The sequence below is a fragment of the Alosa sapidissima genome, chromosome 3 (assembly GCF_018492685.1).
Source record: "Alosa sapidissima isolate fAloSap1 chromosome 3, fAloSap1.pri, whole genome shotgun sequence".
NCBI classification, from domain to species: domain Eukaryota; kingdom Metazoa; phylum Chordata; class Actinopteri; order Clupeiformes; family Clupeidae; genus Alosa; species Alosa sapidissima.
The window spans coordinates 34,365,682-34,385,681 of record NC_055959.1 but is presented as its reverse complement, the minus strand read 5'-3'; the positions used below and the strand labels follow the sequence as shown (position 1 = coordinate 34,385,681).

Here is a 20,000-nt window from a genome sequence, read left to right as displayed (position 1 = left end):
CTCTCCATGTCTCTACTACACACAAAAGTAACACAAAAGTAACACAGATGAACACATCAGAATACATACAGAAATACCCCAGATTTCTACAGTGTGTATCAGACGAAGCATAACTTCGGCAGCCTAGTTGCACATCTAGCCTTCATGCAGCCTCGTTGCACATCTTCAGAGAATATTCATCATATGGTTTTGACTTATAGGCAATTACAGAAGTGCATAAAAACATATTGAATTTTACATCAGGAGCATGCAAATCTGTCAGGGTCCAAAAAAGCTTTGAATATCCTAATATATTTATCATCTGATGAATGAGGTTTAAAAGAGAACACCAGAAATAATTTCTTTCTTGTTAAAAACCAATAAAACTTCAGCAGTTATAAGACGGCTATTTTTAGTTTATAGTAAATGATGTCAAAGATAGCATATGACATAGCGGGATGGGTATCGAGGACCAGAATTATGTTATTATCGGTCTGTGATTGATCGGTACGGTAATATTGTTACGTTTTTGGGCAAACAGTACTGTTATCGGTAGCAACAATTTGTCAGAGTCGTTGCGATGATGTAGGCTTAACATCGTTGGAGCATTTTTGAAACAAAGTGTTGTTCATACAGTTGAGTCAGGGCCAGGCTTGGAATTTCACCATTGTAGGGGCAAGGCCACTTGGCCTTCAGTTGGGCATATTTGGTGGGGGGCACAAAGGCCACATGTCAGGGCACCAAGGCCAAAGTTAACTATACAGTAGTATGCTATAAAAATGATCAAAGTTGTATTCACTGCAGTAGACCTGCATCACTGTATGAAACATTACAAAAACATAAAACATGACATATTACATATAACTGTAAATCATTTGATCATCTAATATTTTCAGATATCTAGGCTATATTTAACATTTATTTTGTATTTGGCCTGTTATGAAATCATGTATTGAACAATTTAAGCACAGCTCAGCTTTAAGAAACTCAAATAGCCTAGATACATGCTTAGCATTTTGTGATCATTAAGGCTACTTTCACAAACTCTTATTGTCAGCTGTCCTCTGATTTACCGATATCTAGGCGACATTTGTAATATTTATTTTGTATTTGGCCCGTTATGAAATGATGTGGAACAATTTAAACACAGTGTAAAACTTAAATCCCAAATTTGGAGACATCCATGTATGTTGAAATTTACTGCAAATTCAAAACGGGATTAGTCTGGAACGGACTGTTTTACACCTTTCTGTTCGGTAAGGTCTGCTGTTTATTCTGATATATGGTTTGTCATATGTTAAACGAAGGGTTCGTGAAGTATTCCACCGAGATGAATGGGTAGGGAGATGGACGCAAAACCTTCAGTAGAATTTATGATTAAATTGAATGATATTTACTTTTCTCGCGAACCGTTCACCACAGCAATTAGCGGCTAACATCGTTTAAAAGCTGAGAAAAAGCTCATTCATGTGATACTTGTGATGTCTGTGTGATGAGTAGGCTACTTCGCGAGTAGTTCAACTGAGAAGAATGGGTTAATTTGGACGCACTTTCTTTCTTGCGCTGTCACTTTCTCCACTGCGTAATTTGCGCTGTGAATGCTAAGATTATTGACAGGCCATAGGCTAAATATATATCGCTATTAGTAGGACGCAAAGCAGAATATTTAAAGAAGGGGGCACCAAGGCCACCGTGGCCTGTAAACCTCTGATTTTCAAAGGGGCGTCACGGCCAACACAAGGGGCTACGACGGCCATGGCCGTCGTGGCCGCCGTGAAATACCTACCCTGGTCAGGGCCATCACAGATCAATGCGTTGCCATTTACCGTATTTTCCGGACTATAAGTCGCACCGGAGTATAAGTCGCACCAGTCAAAAAATGTGTCATAAAGAGGAAAAAAACATATATATAAATATATATATGTTGCACCTGAGTCGCAGGACCAGCCAAACTATGAAAAAAAGTGTGACTTATAGTCCGGAAAATACGGTAGTCTTAATGCATTTTAACGCCATCTTGTCTCCCATCAGACGTTGGTCTGTCAGTCTGTTCACTTATGGAATGCATTCGGATTATGTAACTGTATATTTTGTATACAATGATTTCTTCTTCACACATGTAGGCAATGTATTTGGTATTGGGTTGGACACGCCAAATATGAGGGAAAAGATTATGTTTTTTTGTGTAAAAAGACACATTTCCAATGATGTTTTTTACTGCAGCAATCAGACTCCTGAACACTACCAAACTGAACAATTATATTTAGGCCTATTGACCTTTTCTCCTTTACTGGATTAAGTTTGACATGGAAAGTCTGGAATTATTTGCCTCGTGGTGATTTTGTGTGTTTTGTGTTTGTGTGTGTCTGGTGTGTGTGTGTGTGTGTGTGTGTGTGTGTGTGTGTGTGTGTGTGTGTGTGTGTGTGTGCATGCTTGTGTGTTTGTGTTTGTGTGTGTCTGGTGTGTGTGTGTGTGTGTGTGTGTGTGTGTGTGTGTGTGTGTGTGTGTGTGTGTGTGTTTGTGTGTGTCTGGTGTGTGTGCGTGCGTTTGTGTGCGCGTGCGTGCGTGCGTGTGTTACCTGTAGCAGCTGTTTGAGCTGGAGCAGCTGATTCTTGACTGAGGTGCAGTCCTGGGCCATGTGCTGGAGGGTCAGCTCGTCCAGAGACACGTGATCCACGTCCAGAACGTCCAGAACGTCCAGCTCGTCCAGCCCGTCCAGAACTTCTAGACCATCTAGAGCATCCAGACCATCTAGAGCATCCAGCGTCTCCAGAACCCCATCTCTACTGCACACAGAGAGAGACAGAAAGTGAGTCGCAATGCCCGAACTAATGTCTGTACTTAATCCAATGTATTACAATGTGTATGCTCTCTCTGTGTGTGTGTACAGTATGCGTGTGTGTGTGTGTGTGTGTGATCACATGCCTACGTGTGTGTGTATGTGTGTGTATGAAAGAGAGAGAGAAAGTGAGGGTATATACACAATTTTTCATGTTACATGTTACTGTTTTAATTGTTATGCTGTTTTAATTGTGCTTTGGCAACACTGTACTTACAGTCATGCTAATAAAGCAAACAGACACTCAATTCATTTGTCTTCCTTAATTTACCAATTCTGTTCAATATACTTCTCCTTCTATGTGTACATGTAATTGAGCTTTGGCAAGAATATTACTGAAACATTTGTGCCAATAAAGCTTTCTTGAACTGAATTGAAATAAAGGAGAGGGAGAGAGAGGGGGGGAGAGAGGGAGGGGGGGAGAGAGAGAGAGAGGGAGGGGGGGAGAAGGGGATGGATGAGTATGGTGTGGTATGGAGGGAGAGACATAATGAGAAGAGAAGATGCAGAGAAAGCAAAATGGAGGGAATAGCAATAAGTGAACTAGAATGAGAGATGGGACAGAATGGAAGAAGATGTAAACATGTAAAAGATTAGTGTGGAGAGAGAGAGAGAGAGAGAGAGAGAGAGAGAGAGAGAGAGAGAGAGAGGGAGAGAGGGGGAGAGAAAGAGAGGGAGAGAGGGGGAGAGAAAGAGCGATAGAGAGACAGAGAGGGAGAGAGAGAGACAGAGAAACAGAGAGGGAGAGAGAGAGATAGAAAGAGAGAAAAAAAAGAAAGAAGTATCAGCCAGAATATTCTGTGACTGTGACAGACAGCTGAGAACAACACAGGCGCCCGTAATCAGACACCACACCACACACACACCACACCTCACTCAACACGTCGGTCCCACACACACACACACACACACACACACACACACACACACACACACACACACACACACACACACACACACACACACCACACCTCACTCAACACGTCGGTCACACACACACACACACACATACATACACACACACACACACACCAGACCTCACTCAACACGTCGGTCACACACAGACACACACACACACCTGACTCAACACGTCTGTCACAAACGCACACACACACACATACATATAAAAACACACATATACACATGTACATACCCAGTGTGTATGAAGGTGTGTGTTTGTCTATGTTAGCAAAGGTGAGTGTACCTGGATGCATAGTGCGTGTGTGTGATTTTGGAAAGCTAGTTTGTGTGTCTCCACTAAACTCACATTGCCCTCAGTAGCTCAGTTTCACCATGGCAACAAGAACAAGGGGGAGAGGAGGAAACAAAAACAGCTTAAAACAAGTGTGTGTGTGTGTGTGTGTGTGTGTGTGTGTGTGTGTGTGTCTAGGTAGTACTAGCCCAGCACCATAGCTCTTCAGGACTAAACCAGAGACATTTTAGTTTTCACACTCATAAATACAACAATTTGCAAAACTAAACTTTTAAGGTAAAGTTTTTTTTCGCAGTGCATAAATCAGCGTTCAGATAATGGCTACATTGTGAGCTTTACGTGCTCACTGGAGAGTTCCGATGGACTGGAGATGTGTCCATGTGTTAGTGTGTGTGTGTGTGTGTGTGTGTGTGTGTGTGTGTGTGTGTGTTAGTGTGTGTGTGTGTGCCTGTGTGTGTGTTAGTGTGTGTGTGTGTGTGTGTGTGTGTGTGTGTGTGTGTGTGTGTGTGTGTGTGTGTGCCTGTGTGTGTGTTAGTGTGTGTGTGTGTGTGTGTGTGTGTGTGTGTGTGTGTGTGTGTGTGTGCTCGCTGGAGGGTTCCGACGGACTGGAGATGCGTCTGGTTCTGCTGCAGCTCCGCAGCTCTGCACAGGATGCTTGTGCACATGTGTGTGTGTTAGTGTGTGTGTGTGTGTGTGTGTGTGTGTGTGTGTGCAGCTCTGCAGCTCTGCACAGGATGCTTGTGTACATGTGTGTGTGTTAGTGTGTGTGTGTGTGTGTGTGTTTGTGCAGCTCTGCAGCTCTGCACAGGATGCTTGTGTACATGTGTGTGTGTTAGTGTGTGTGTGTGTGTGTGTGTGTGTGTGTGTGTGTGTGTGTGTGTGTGTGTGTGCAGCTCTGCAGCTCTGCACAGGATGCTTGTGTACATGTGTGTGTGTTAGTGTGTGTGTGTGTGTGTGTGCAGCTCTGCAGCTCTGCACAGGATGCTTGTGTATATGTGTGTGTGTTAGTGTGTGTGTGTGTGTGTGTGCAGCTCTGCAGCTCTGCACAGGATGCTTGTGTACATGTGTGTGTGTTAGTGTGTGTTAGTGTGTGTGTGTGTGTGTGTGTGTGTGTGTGTGCAGCTCTGCACAGGATGCTTGTGTACATGTGTGTGTGTGTGTGTGTGTGTGTGTGTGTGTGTGTGTGTGTGTGTGTGCAGCTCTGCACAGGATGCTTGTGTACGTGTGTGTGTGTGTGTGTGTGTGTGTGTGTGTGTGTGTGTGTGTGTGTGTGTGTGTGTGTGTGTGTGTGTGTGCAGCTCTGCAGCTCTGCACAGGATGCTTGTGTACGTGTGTGTGTGTGTGTGTGTGTGTGTGTGTGTGTGTGTGTGTGTGTGTGTGTGTGTGTGTGTGTGTGTGTGTGTGCAGCTCTGCAGCTCTGCACAGGATGCTTGTGTACATGTGTGTGTGTTAGTGTGTGTGTGCAGCTCTGCAGCTCTGCACAGGATGCTTGTGTACATGTGTGTGTGTTAGTGTGAGTGTGTGTGTGTGTGTGTGTGGGGGAGGGGTCCATTACTGGGGCTCTTTCAAGAGGGCTGGGGATAAAATGCCGATCCAGCATACCACACAGGTGCAGAACAATAAGATTTGTGAAACTAACACACACACACACACGCACACAAACAAAAACACGCACACACTCAATCAGAAAGCCAGCACGCACACACACTTTCTCTCTCTTTTCTCTCTCTTTCTCTCCCTCTCATTTTCTTTCGCGCTTTACACACACACACACACACACACACACACACTTACACACACACACACACACACACACACACACACACACACACACACACACAGTTTACCCAAAATTGTGATTTATTCGGTAACCTTTGGGGAGGTTTGGATGAGGGAGGCGTGTGAAATAAATCATAATTATTGGCCATTTACCACCAGTGCTGCAGGCATAATAATGCACTCACGCTGTGTGTGTGTGTGTGTGTGTGTGTGTGTGTGTGTGTGTGTGTGGAAACACACAGTCACACACACCATTACAGCAACAGAATATTATGGGTTTGCCAAGAGGAGACAATGTGTGATCAAAGTTCTCCATTGTAAGAGAGGTGATGTTGATGGGTCCTTGCATACATGTCTGTGTGTGTGTTAGTCTTTTAGTGTGTGTATGCTTGTAGATGTTGGTATGTGTGTGTGTGTGTGTGTGTGTGTGTGTGTGTGTGTGTGTGTGTGTGTATCTGTGTGTGTGTGTGTGTGTGTATGTGTGTATCTCTCACCTGTTATTGTTGTTGTGCAGGAGCTCCTGTCTAGCCCACAGCTGCTGCTGCATCTTCCTCCAGTGGCATCTCCCATCAGCCTCTGCAACAGGAAGTGCTGGCATGAGCTCCAGGAAAAACTACATCATCAGACATACATTACAGAAACTACATCAACATACAGTACATTACAGAAACACACAAACTGGCATCAAGTACAAGAGGAACCAGCAGACATTAGTGTAAAGAGACAATCACAGCAGAAATGAGTGGAAAGAGCCAATCACAGAAGACATGAGTGGAAAGAGCCAATCACAGCAGACATGAGTGGAAAGAGCCAATCAAGCAGCATCAGCATCCATTACCACAAGCAAGAGCATCATCTATGGGAAGTGTAGAGGGACAAACTTTTTCTTTTTCTCTATAGTTCTTTGGCTCTCTAGCACTCTTGGCCTTTCCCTCTCTTAAGGCAGACAGCCAACACACACACACACACACACACACACACACACACACACACACACACACACACACACACTATCTCTCTTGGCCTTTCCCTATCTCTAGAGCAGGCACCCAAACTCACATATAAAAAGAAACATCAAAATACTTTGCAACTGACATCGAAGTTTGAGCAAAACTAATGTGTACATACACTGCTTGATATCAGATACACAAACAGATACACACACACACACGTGTGCGCGCGTCAAAGCATCTGCCTAACCCCTGGCATGATGGCGCCTCCAACACAACAACACAAACGGCATCAGTCAGCCGGGAGCGGTTGCTGGGGCGACCCAGCACAGTGAGATATCACAGCTAATCACGAGCGGCTGATAAGCGCATCGCCGTGCCGACCGTCCCTCAGGACAGCTACATCAAAGCTGCCCGTCCGCCTCCATCCGGAGCACCAGGAGAATTATGGGTAATCAAGAAATCATCCGCACTTAGCGGCCTCCTCGCTCTCTTCCCATATGGGTGTGTGTTGCCTCTGACAAGGAGGATTCCCCATCCACCAGTCTCTCTCACACACACACACACACACAGATATACACATGCATCCACCCACGCCACACACACACACACACACACACACACACACAAGCACACACACACCACACACACGCATCCACCTACGCCACATATATACACACACACACACGCACACACACACACATACATCCACCCAAGGCACACGCGCACACACACACACACACACACACACACACACACACACACACACACACACACACACACAGACTGTCTTTCAGCTGAAGTTTTTATCTGTTCTGACCCATGGGTTATGTGTATGTGTGTCACGTCATCCTGCATGTGAGTTTGTACTGCTTTGTGCTTCTGTGTTAAAGGCAACATGTCTGAGTGCTGTTTGTGGTAAGATCCTCATTACTCAGTTCACAGAGCACTCTTCGGGTGAGTACTATTGCTCCTTGTAGTACTACTGCTGTCCTTAGTTGGGCAAAAGGGGATTGTGTGAAGTCGTTGTGCTGTCATTCTAACAGAATAGACAGATCGGGCATAGTCAGAGTGTAACAGCTCACTCTTTACGGATTGAGAGCTACAGCTCTACTGGGTTTCTCTGAGACTCTGAGTTAACTATTTTGGGTGTTAATACTCCACGAGGGGGACTATTGAGCCCTGTGGGCGGCCATTTTGACTCTGAAAGGGAATATATACAGTATGTGCGCGCACAGTTTGGGACTACTTCAAGAATCTCTATAGAGTGCTGCTATACACTAATATGCTTGACTAGTATAATTATTTTATGTTGTTTTTTTATGTATTTTAATTTTTACTTTTTAAACACTTAAGACTTAAACTATTGCCCTTTTTATGTATTTTAATTATTACTTTTTAAACACTTTTAAACTATTGCCCTTTTGTGCTTTTATGTGTTCTAATTATTACTTTTTAAACACTTTTAAACTATTGCCCTTCTATGTTTTTATTAGCTATTCCTGTTTGCTTGTGTTTATGTAAAGCACATTGAATGACCTCTGTGTATGAAATGCGCTATATACATAAACTTTACTTGACACACACACGCATCCACCCATGCCACACAAATCCACCCACACCACATACACAGACACACACGCAGCCACCCACACGCACCACACACATACACAAGCACACCACACACACACATGCATGCACCTTCCCACGCATGTACCCATCCACACATACATACACACACACACACACACACACACAGCCGCTTAGCCGCTCAAGGTTCTAGAACCACAGGATGCCTGCATGCGTGTGTGTGTCTGCTCTTAGAAAGATGCAGCCATCACAGCAGGAGTGACCACCTACCCTAACACACACACACGCTAACAACCCTATCACAAACAGCACCAATCTGAGCCTGGTGAAAAGCACTGAGCACACACACACACACACAGTCTCCAGGATGAAATGACGCCACACACATTTCTTTTTCAAAAAGAAGATTGCAGGACTATTTTCTTTGTGATGCGCCTGCAATTTGCCAAGCAGCGCCTCGATGCCGGCCCCATAGTAAGCAGGCCCCTGAGTAATCTCACCCCCCCATAGTGAGCAGGCCCCTGGGTAATCTCATCCCCCCATAGTGAGTAGGCCCCTGGGTAATCTCAGCGCCCCTATAGCAATCTCAGCTCATGCCTCTCACCCCTCCTGCTTCACAGCCTCTCTAACGCATTGGAGGGCTAAGGGGGAGAGAAGCATTGGAGCTATTCTACTTGATTTCTTGATCATTGTATTGCCCAGGTACTCCATAACACACACACACACACACGCACACGCACACGCACACGCACACGCACACACACACACATCTCCTGTGACAGATGCTAGCAGCCTACTCCTGTGTTCTTCAACAACAGTGTGTCATGACAGTAACAGCTCGTCTGTGTGTGCAAGTGGCGCACTGAGAGAGTGCAATACAGTCTCTTTAGCTAAGCTGCCCTGCATGAGAGCTGCTCCAAGCTGGACCGAGGCTTACTGACAGGTGCCTCTGTGGAAGAGGAATTTCTTTCCAGAACTTTCGGAGAGCGAGCCCAATCACCTCCACACAACTCTAGAGAGGAGCCCAATCACCTCCACACAACTCTAGAGAGGAGTCCAATCACCTCCACACAAGTCTAGAGGAGCTCAATCACCTCCACACAACTCTAGAGGAGTCCAATCACCTCCACACAACTCTAGAGGAGTCCAATCACCTCCCCAATCACCTCCACACAACTCTAGAGAGGAGCCCAATCACCTCCACACAACTCTAGAAAAGAGCTCAATCACCTCCCCAATCACCTCCACACAACTCTAGAAAGGAGTCCAATCACCTCCACACAACTCTAAAAAGGAGTCCAATCACCTCCACACAAGTCTAGAGGAGCTCAATCACCTCCACACAACTCTAGAGGAGTCCAATCACCTCCCCAACCACCTCCACACAACTCTAGAGAGGAGTCCAATCACCTCCACACAACTCTAGAAAGGAGCTCAATCACCTCCCCAATGACCTCCCCAATCACCTCCACACAACTCTAGAAAGGAGTCCAATCACCTCCACACAACTCTAGAGAAGAGCTCAATCACCTCCACACAACTCTAGAGAGGAGCTCAATCACCTCCAGACAACTCTAGAGAAGAGCTCAATCACCTCCCCAATAAGCTCCACACAACTCTAGAGAAGAGCTCAAACACCTCCCCAATCACCTTCACACAGTTCTAGAGAAGAGCTCAATCACCTCCCCAATCACCTCCACACAACTCTAGAGAGGAGACCAATCACCTCCACACAACTTAAGAGAGTTCTGTCTGCACCAGTTTTGTGAGGCAACATGGCAAATCTGTTATATGCTATCGGTTATGTATGTGTGGGCTGGTTAACTGCTAAGTGTATTATCCAAGTGCATGCTACTTATTAACAATAGTGAGATAAATACCCCTACTATATGTGCATGCTGTATGAAGCAAAGAACTAGAGAAACGTAACCAGTCATATATCACTATATACTCATATACCCCCACCCCCAAACACACACACACACACACACACACACACACACACACACACACACCACCACCCGTTTCCTTGACTATAACACATGTGACATGTGATGTGACATCATTGTGACCTTTCACCCCCTGACCCCTGGGTGACTCACCACTGTGCAGGGAGGCGTCCTCAGGCAGGTCCACGTCCAACATGAGGTCATCTTCTTCCAGGTCGCAGGGCTCCAAGTTGTCCAGATTGTTGAGGATGTCCTTGAGGAGACAATTCAAAAGAAGAGAGAGAGAGAGAGAGAGAGAGAGAGAGAGAGAGAGAGAGAGACAGCAGAAAGAGAAAAGAGCAAAAAAAAGTGAGATAATGTGAAAGCTCAGCAGGCGACCTTTAGCAAGTGTTTCTCCAGGTCCACTGCGGGTTTGGCATGCCTGGCAATCACAAAAGAGAGAGTTAGCCACAGCCACAGACTCTCTCTCTCTCTCTCTCTGCATACAGTTCTGAATCTCTGTCTCTTTTGGTGTCTTTTTGTTCGGTCTTTCTTTCCCCTCTTCTGTCTTTAGTGAATGGAAATCCCCACAGAAGCAGAAGCAGAGCTCCGCTCCGGGGCCCCAAGTCACACTCAGCCTGAGTCGGGCTCTTGCAGGGAGAAATCAAAGCCTCATTAATCCACAAAGACGGGCCCCGAACCGCCCCACACTGCCCCTGCCCTCCCCCTGCCCTGCCCCACACTGCCACACACCGCCCCTGGCCTCCCCCAGCCCCACCACCCGCCTGCACCAAGAGAGCAAAGTTCTCTGAGAGCAGAGCAGAGCAGAGCAGAGCAGAGCGCAGCAGATTACCAGCCCCAGAGCACACTGCAAAGGCTGCACACAAAGACACGATGGGAACCGCACGGAACCGCATGGTGGCACACAGTCAAACTCCACTTTACAAAGACAGGGACAGAGAGTGGGGGGATGCATGGATGTAGAGATGGATAGATAGATAGATGGATAGACATAAGAAAAGAAAGAATGAAAGAAAACCAAAAAAAAGAAAGTGTACGATAGAAAAAAGAAAGTAAAAACAGGAAGACGGAGAGAGCTGTGGGGGGATTTATTTAAAAGATAAATAATAATTTAAACTAGAAAAGCATTTCCTGAAGGAAATACAGTGCATGAAAATGCAAAAATATGATGTAAAATATCATACAGAGTAAAAACAAACTATATTGGTTGCTAGGTAGATGAGGTTTAATATAGTTGGAATGACTGAACAGTTAAATAGGTGGATAGTTTAAATGGTTAAATTATTTAGGTAGATAGTTGACGATAACTGACAGTTGGAATGGCTCTAATGTTTGCTAGCAGTTATGCTAACTATGTTGACAAAGATAATAATGCTAACCAAGTTACTTAACTTAGTTAAATTTAGCTAATGTTTTCTAGCAGTTTTTTTAAAGATGTTAATAATGCTAATGCTGTTAACTATGTTAACAATCCTAACTATGTGACTTGGCTAACTTATAATAAGCTAATATAATAAGCTAATAATTTATAGCAGTTATGCTAAAATACTAAGAATGTTACCATGCTAACCATGTGACTTAGCTAACTTAACTATTAATTTTTAGCAGTTATGCTAACAATGCTAACTATGCTAACCATATTACTTAGCTAACTTATGCTAATGTTTTCTAATAGTTTTGTCAAAAATGATAATTATGCTAACAATGTGACTTAGCTAACTTAACTTATCATTTTTAGTAGTTATGCTAACTAGCATGCTAACAATGCTAAAATGCTAACTATGGTAACCATGTGACTTAGCTAACCTAGCTAATCATTTTAGTAGTTATGTTAACTATGCTAACTAGTATGCTAACAATGCTAACATGCTAACTATGTTAACCATGTGACTTAGCTAACCTAGCTAATCATTTTTAGCAGTTATGCTAACTATGTTAACTAGCATGCTAGCAATGTTAACATGCTAACTATGTTAATCATGTTACTTAGCTAACCTAGCTAATCATTTTTAGCAGTTTTGCTAAAAATGCTAACAATGCTAACTATGTTAACCATGCTAACTAGCTACAGTGGGTAGGAGTCATAGTTGATGACAAGTAACAGTTACGATGGCTGAACAGTTAAAAAGTTCAGTAGTTTAAAGGGTTAATTAATAGTTTAAAAAGTATAAAAGTTACAAAGATGAAAAATACAAAGCCCACATGTCCTAAGTAAGACCTATGTAACATAGTTTGAATGAAGTTTCTACGTTAAACGGTTGAAGCTGCATTAAATGCGTTAGAAGAAGAATAATCAGAAGAAAAAGCCTTGGAAGAACAGTACAGTGCATTTTCATGCACTGTAATAAATGATAAATAATAATTAATTAAGATAAATGCTTTGATTTATTGATTGACAGAAATCTTAAATAATGTGAAATAGAATTCCTCATTTTTAGATGGCACTTGGCTTTTGTTAGCTAAGATGTGTATTGTCTGGTTTTATTTTAATGCCTGGAGATATAGTCTGGCAGCAGGTCAAGGGAACAAATCAATATGTTCAAGCCTTCAGGCACAAAAGCACTTCCTATCACAGGCTCTCTGGAGCACACAGCATCGCCTGGCTGTTTGATTCAGCCCTTTTGTGGACAAGGTCTGGGCAAATGGGTGTCGTTTTGTCACCAATGTTGTTTCAGAGAAGAATGGCTCTGCAATCGCATAGAGGGAGAGAGAGAGAGAGAGAGAGAGAGAGAGAGTCTTAGTTCTAATTGTTATGCTGTTTTAATTGTGCTTTGGCAACACTGTACTTACTTACAGTCATGCTAATAAAGCAACCTTGAATTGAATTGAATTGAGTCTGAGAGAGAGAGAGAGATAAAAAAAGACAGAGTCTGAGAGAGAAAGAGAGAGAGAGGGAGAGTCTGAGAGAGAGAGAGAGCAAGAGAGAGAGAGAGTGAGAGCAAGAGAGAGAGAGAGAAGAAAAAGAGACACGGAGAAGTGGAATCTGTTTTCACATGGATTATCTATATAATCTACTGACTGCTCCATACCTGCTGCCCCATCCCATCAAAACCAAAATCCCCAAGACCCCAAACACACACACACACACACACACACACACACACACACACACACACACACCTCTATCCTCCCCTAAACAACACATTCCTACATAAACACACACCCGACACACAAACACACACACACACACACACCGCCACCAGAAGGGCTTAGTCACACAAGGCCGCGTTGGCAGGAAATTAAATTTTTGTTGCTGGCAGCGCCCCATTTCCAGCAGGCGGCGGAGGACGGCTAACGGAATTCAGGAGCAGAAGCACTGCTAAACCCAGCACTGCTAAACCCAGCACTGCTAAACCCAGCACTCTATAGGAGCGCTGCTAAACCCAGCACTGCTAAACCCAGCACTCTATAGGAGCGCTGCTAAACCCAGCACTGCTAAACCCAGCACTCTACAGGAGCACTGCTAAACCCAGCACTCTATTAGAGCACTGCTAAACCCAGCACTGCTAAACCCAGCACTGCTAAACCCAGCACTCTATAGGAGCGCTGCTAAACCCAGCATTGCTAAACCCAGCACTCTATAGGAGACAGGGCTGAGATACACACACACACACACACACACACACACAGGGCTGAGGCTGGGGTGGGGGGCAGGACACACACACACACACACACACACACACAGGGCTGAGGCTGGGGGGCAGCACACACACACACACACACACACACACACACACACACACACACACACACACACACACACACACACACACACACACACACACAGGGCTAAGGCTGGGGGGCAGCACACACACACACACACACACACACACACACACACACACAAGGCTGAGGCTGGGGTCTGCAATAACAGCACGGGGCCACAACTCCCTCACCCTCGTCCAGTAACACAGCACAGGGCCACAACTCAATCACCCTCGTCCAGACTAGTCCATGGTCAAATACGCCTTACAGTTCGGAAACTCCTGTCAAGTTTGTCAGGATTTTGATGAGTGTTAGAGGCATGGTGGGGTAAGACTGCTGCTGGCATGGTGGGGTAAGACTGCTGCTGCTGGTGTGGTGGCATGGTGGGGTAAGACTGCTGCTGCTGGTGTGGTGGCATGGTGGGGTAAGACTGCTGCTGGTGGTGTGGTGGCATGGTGGGGTAAGACTGCTGCTGGTGGTGTGGTGGCATGGTGGGGTAAGACTGCTGGTGGCATGGTGGGGTAAGACTGCTGCTGCTGCTGGTGTGGTGGCATGGTGGGGTAAGACTGCTGCTGGTGGTGTGGTGGCATGGTGGGGTAAGACTGCTGGTGGTGGCATGGTGGGGTAAGACTGCTGGTGGTGGTGCGGTGGCATGGTGGGGTAAGACTGCTGCTGGTGTGGTGCGGTCCTTGGACATGGATCAGGCACCAACACGATGCAGGTCCACACCATGGGCACCTCTTCTCTTGTTTACTTTAACACATTAAAAACACATTAAAACTATCCATCAAAACACAATTTCGTAATATATAATCAGAAGAAAGAAAACAAGAGTATGTGTGTGTGCTGTGCTGTGTGTGTGTGTGTGTGTGTATGTGTGTGTGTGTGTGTGTGTGTGTGTGTGTGTGTGTGTGTGTGCGCGTGTGCAAAGAAGACTTTCAAGGGTCCAGTACTGTTGCAGTTGCCCTCGTTTCACAACCTTCAGCCACTTTCATCCCCACATGAGGTCTTTACTGCCACAAAACAAATGAAGACCTCATGTGGGGACCAGACCTCCAACACACACGCACACGCACACACACACACACAAACCTCAAACACTCGCTGCCATTTCATTTCACTTTTTTTGCCAGAGCAATTGCTGCCATTGTAGTAGTGTAGTAGTGTAGCTGCCGTTGTAGTAGTAAATGGCTTCCCCACAAAGAATCTAAAACATAATGGAGGCTTGTTCAAGCATTTAGCCGTGGGCACACACACACACACACACACACACACACACACACACACACACACAAGACACACACACACACACACTATGCTTCCCCTTACACAATGCAAACTGCTGCTCATCTGTGAGCACTGATGCTGTTCTCCTTGCTCCATCTCTGGCATTGATTAGTTCAGCCTGATGCTGTTCCCCTTGCTCCATCTCTGGCATTGATTACTTCAGCATGAGTAGCACTTGAAACATCTCGTAGATGAGCACTTTACAAATGTCTACTACAGCCATTCCTGCTTTAAAACGGGGCAGCCGTGGCCCACTGTTGGGGCAGCCGTGGCCCACTGGTTAGCACTCTGGGCTTGTAACCGGAGGGTTGCCGGCTCGAGCACCGACCAGTGGGCCGCGGCTGAATTGCCCTTGAGCAAGGCACCTAACCCCTCACTGGTCCCGAGCGCCGCCGTTGAAGCAGGCAGCTCACTGCGCCGGGATTAGTGTGTGCTTCACCTCACTGTGTGTTCACTGTGTGCTGTTTGTGTTTCACTAATTCACCGATTGGGTTAAATGCAGAGACCAAATTTCCCTCACGGGATCAAAAAAATATATATACTTACTTATACTTAAAAGAGCCATGTGTGACCACTGCCACCAATTCAGTTCTAAACAAATGAGATGTGGACACCACAGCTAGATAGAGATGACAATAGTTAAAGGAGAATTCCGGTGTGATATTGACCTAAAGTGTATTGAAACATGATACCGAGTGTGAACGTATGTCTCATAGCCCATCTCGACTTGTCCCCTGCACTCCAAAATCTGGCGCTAGTTAGCCGATGCTACCAACAACTTTTTCAGTAGTGGTGCTTCGGCATCGGGCTAGCCATGCAAATAAATCACTGTTTTACACCCATTTACGAGGCTCAATGTATCTCCACACTTCATTGGTAGACTTCCTAGGGCCCTGACATTTAAAACGAGACATTGAGAACCAGATTCCAGTTTCTTCCAGTAGCAGCAACTGGAATCCATGCATTTCCACTGAATTATTTTTGGAATCTGATCCCTTATCATAGCTGTTCATTCTTACTCGTTGCTCGACTTATCGTGACTAAATTCAAGATGGCTGCAAACGCTAAACTTCGTGAAGATACTGTCTGTATAAATCGTCTTGTAAGTAAACTACCAGTGCTTTTTCAAAGTTCTCAATGTCTCGTTTTAAATGTCAGGGCCCTCGGAAGTCTACCAATGAAGTGTGGAGATACATTGAGCCTCGTAAATGGGTGTAAAACAGTGATTTATTTGCATGGCTAGCCCGATGCCGAAGCACCACTATTGAAAAAGATGTTGGTAGCATCGGCTAACTAGCGCCAGATTTTGGAGTGCAGGGGACAAGCCGAGATGGGCTATGAGACATACGTTCACAGTCGGTATCATGTTTCGATACACTTTAGGTCAATATCACACCGGAATTCTCCTTTAAGCACTGTTCGACACTGATTTCTCCACCACGTTACGTCAGTACTGTTCAAGACTGATTCCTCCCCTACGTTACGTCAGTACTGTTCAAGACTGATTCCTCCACCACGTTACGTCAGTACTGTTCAAGACTGATTCCTCCACCACGTTACGTCAGTACTGTTCAAGACTGATTCCTCCACCACGTTACGTCAGTACTGTTCAAGACTGATTCCTCCACCACGTTACGTTGTGGGATAATTTTTATTTTTGACCCTTGTGTTTTCTGAAACTCCTATGTTGGAATGTTTAGTTAAATTAACCCCTGTGTCACCGAACTGTGGGTAACCCTCAGGATGGGGGGTCGTAAACATTTCTTATATCTGTTAAAATACCAGATGGTTAAGTGATCACTGGAGGGTGACAACTTGTGATTTTCCATGGGTGTGGGGTAAGGGTATAAGAGTTGGCTTCACCCACAGATGTGGGGGCTTGTTACTTTGACATTTCATGTGGGTAACATGCTCCCGGCGTCGAGAATAAAGCTGCAGTCTTACATCAGTTGTCTTGGATTAATTTTGACCACAACGTCAGTACTGTTTAAGACTGATTCCTCCCCTACGTTACGTCAGTACTGTTCAAGACTGATTCCTCCACCACGTTACGTCAGTACTGTTCAAGACTGATTCCTCCACCACATGAAGGGTGCTACATACTCGGCACTCCCGACCGGTAGCGCAACAATGTGACGTCAAAATTGCGTAATTTCCTCTGTCGCACGAGAAATTTCAGCCTCGCGCAGGCAGGTCGTGCACAGGAGATTTTTTTTCAGATGCGCGCGACAAGCAGGATGAGCTTGAAGCCAAGATCAGGGAGCATGCATGCCTGTATACAGACATCAACCACATTCAGGCATTTCATATAGCCTAGCCCACATCTTAAATAAACACGATGTTTGAATAGTCAGTTAGAGAAGAGAGGGAAATTCACCTGGCTAGGTTACCAGCGAGAGTTTGTGATTTTTAAATAGTTTGCTGGATAAGTTAATGAAGCTACCAGAGAGAGATGTAACAGAGAGAATTAAGATGAAAGAACTAGGACCCAGGGACATGCCAATAATCCTGCAAAAGGTAACAAAGATATGTATTTTCAACCAAAGGACCCGAAAAAAATCTCTTTCCACCTTAGGAAATTAGGCTACACAAACTCATCTACCAGCACCAGCCAGCTAGCTAAATCTATCTATCTATCTATCTATCTATCTATCTATCTATCTATCTATCTATCTATCTATCTATCTATCTATCTAGCTGCACACACTTTGGAAACTAGATTGTAATGATGGTAGTTGTGAATAGCAGCAACCGAAGTCTGAAGTATCATCACAGAGGGAAGTTTTTACTGCCATTGAGGCCAATGCCAATTCAGGAGAATATTGTGTTTGTACCACGTTTATACACATTTATACCACGTGCGAGTATAAATGGTTACGGCGCTCCCGTGACGTCACATTGTCGCGCTACCGGTCGGGAGTAGCGAGTATGTTGAAGGCTTTACGTCAGCACTGTTCAAGACTGATTTCTCCACCACGTTACGTCAGTACTGTTCAAGACTGATTTCTCCACCACGTTACGTCAGTACTGTTCAAGACTGATTCCTCCACCACGTTACGTCAGTACTGTTCAAGACTGATTCCTCCACCACGTTACGTCAGTACTGTTCAAGACTGATTCCTCCACCACGTTACGTCAGTACTGTTCAAGACTGATTTCTCCACCACGTCACATCAGCTTCCAGTCTTGAGAGCCGTGCAAACACGTGCAAAACAGACGTGCAAAAACCATTTGGCTGCTTCTGATTTTCGCTTCAGTCTCCCCTCCGTTACCTTTGCACCCCTCCCCTCCTACATCTCTCTCTCCCTCTCTCTCTCTCCCCTTCCCTCTCTCCCTCCCTACCTTTCTCCCCCCCTTTCTCCTGCTCTGCAGCACTCAAGGTTTCATCCTGCTACTTGGGAGTTGTTTCTTGCTCATCACCCAAGAGAGGTCCAGGAACACTCTTGGACAAATTCAATTAGTTTGACACCATATGAATTAAATGTAACTGAATTGAATTGAAATGAATTGAACTGAATTCAAATGTCCCATTAACGTTTGCACAACAGTGTACACAACATTGCAAGATGCTGTGTATGAACTCACTACCACACACTGCAGAGAAGAGAGGAGGAGAAGAGAGGAGAGGAGGGGAGAGATAGGGGGAGGAGAAGAGAAGAGAAGAGAAGAAAGGAGAGGAGATAAATCAGGAAGAGGAAAGAGGAGGAGAAGAGAGAAGAGAAATCGAGTAAAGGAAAAAGAAGGAGAAAAGAGGAGAGGAGGGAAGAGATAGGGGGAGTAGAAGAGAAGAGAAGAGAAGGGGATATGAAAGGAGGAGAGGAGACAGAAGAAAAGAGGGAATAAGGAGCGGAGAAAAGAGGATAGGAGAGGAGGGGAGAGTAGAGGAGAAAAAGGAGAGAAATGAAGGAGAGAAGGAGAGTAGAGGAGAAAAAGGAGAGAAATGAAGGAGAGAAATCAAGCAGAGGAAAGAAGAGAAGATGGAATAAGGAGCGGAGAGATGGAGAGGGGGAGAGAAGGAGAGGGAGGAAGGAGTGGAGAGGGGGAAAGAGGAAGGGAGAGAGGGAGAGGAAAGGGAGTGGAAGATGGCTGGGCTCAGCAAACTGTCATCCACTATCAGAGCAGCTTACGGTCCACACACCCACACACACACACACACACACACACACACACACACACACACACACACACACACACACACACAGATATACACACATATGATTACATGCACACATTGTGATGAAATGTATGTGTGTGAAGAGTGGAGGAGGAAGAATGCCAGAGAGAAACAAGAGAAAAGGAGATATGAATGAGGGAAGAGAACAGGGGAGTGAAAAGAAAGGAAGAAAGGAGAAACTGAGGGGAGAAGAGAGGAAGGGGGTCTGTGTGTGTGTGTGTGTGAGAGTGTGTGTGTGTGTGTGTGTGTGTGTGTGTGTGTGTGTGTGTGTGTCTGTCTTTGTGCACCTAGGCCAAACTCCACCTCTGAAGGGAAGCCCTGTCTGATGGCACCACACTGCCACCTAGTGGCTGGTGCCTAAAGCTGCAGGCCTGTGCAGGCTGAGATGGCGGCCCTTATAACATAAGAACCATAATGTTACATCAGGGATGGGGACTCATAGTACACAGTAGTCCAGGCGACAGCAGTGGACAAGCAAAGGAGTTCTTATCAGATACACACAAGAGGAAAAGACCTACACTAAGGTCAAAGGTCA

General features: G+C 45.2%; 1 protein-coding gene across 7 annotated transcripts in view; it reads right to left on the bottom strand.

Annotated features, from left to right (window-relative positions):
• The window catches only part of ccser2b (coiled-coil serine-rich protein 2b), an 83,604-nt gene that overhangs the window by 27,879 nt on the left and 35,725 nt on the right, over positions 1-20,000 (bottom strand). For 6 of the 7 annotated variants that reach the window (XM_042085229.1, XM_042085228.1, XM_042085232.1 and 3 more), the window contains 3 exons: positions 10,453-10,552; positions 6,305-6,386; positions 2,558-2,765 (listed from right to left, as the gene is read on the bottom strand). In XM_042085229.1, the coding sequence (XP_041941163.1) occupies positions 2,558-2,765; positions 6,305-6,386; positions 10,453-10,552 (390 nt within the window). The remainder of the gene's footprint in view (positions 1-2,557; positions 2,766-6,304; positions 6,387-10,452; positions 10,553-20,000) is intronic. The other variant, XM_042085230.1, reaches the window with a different exon arrangement.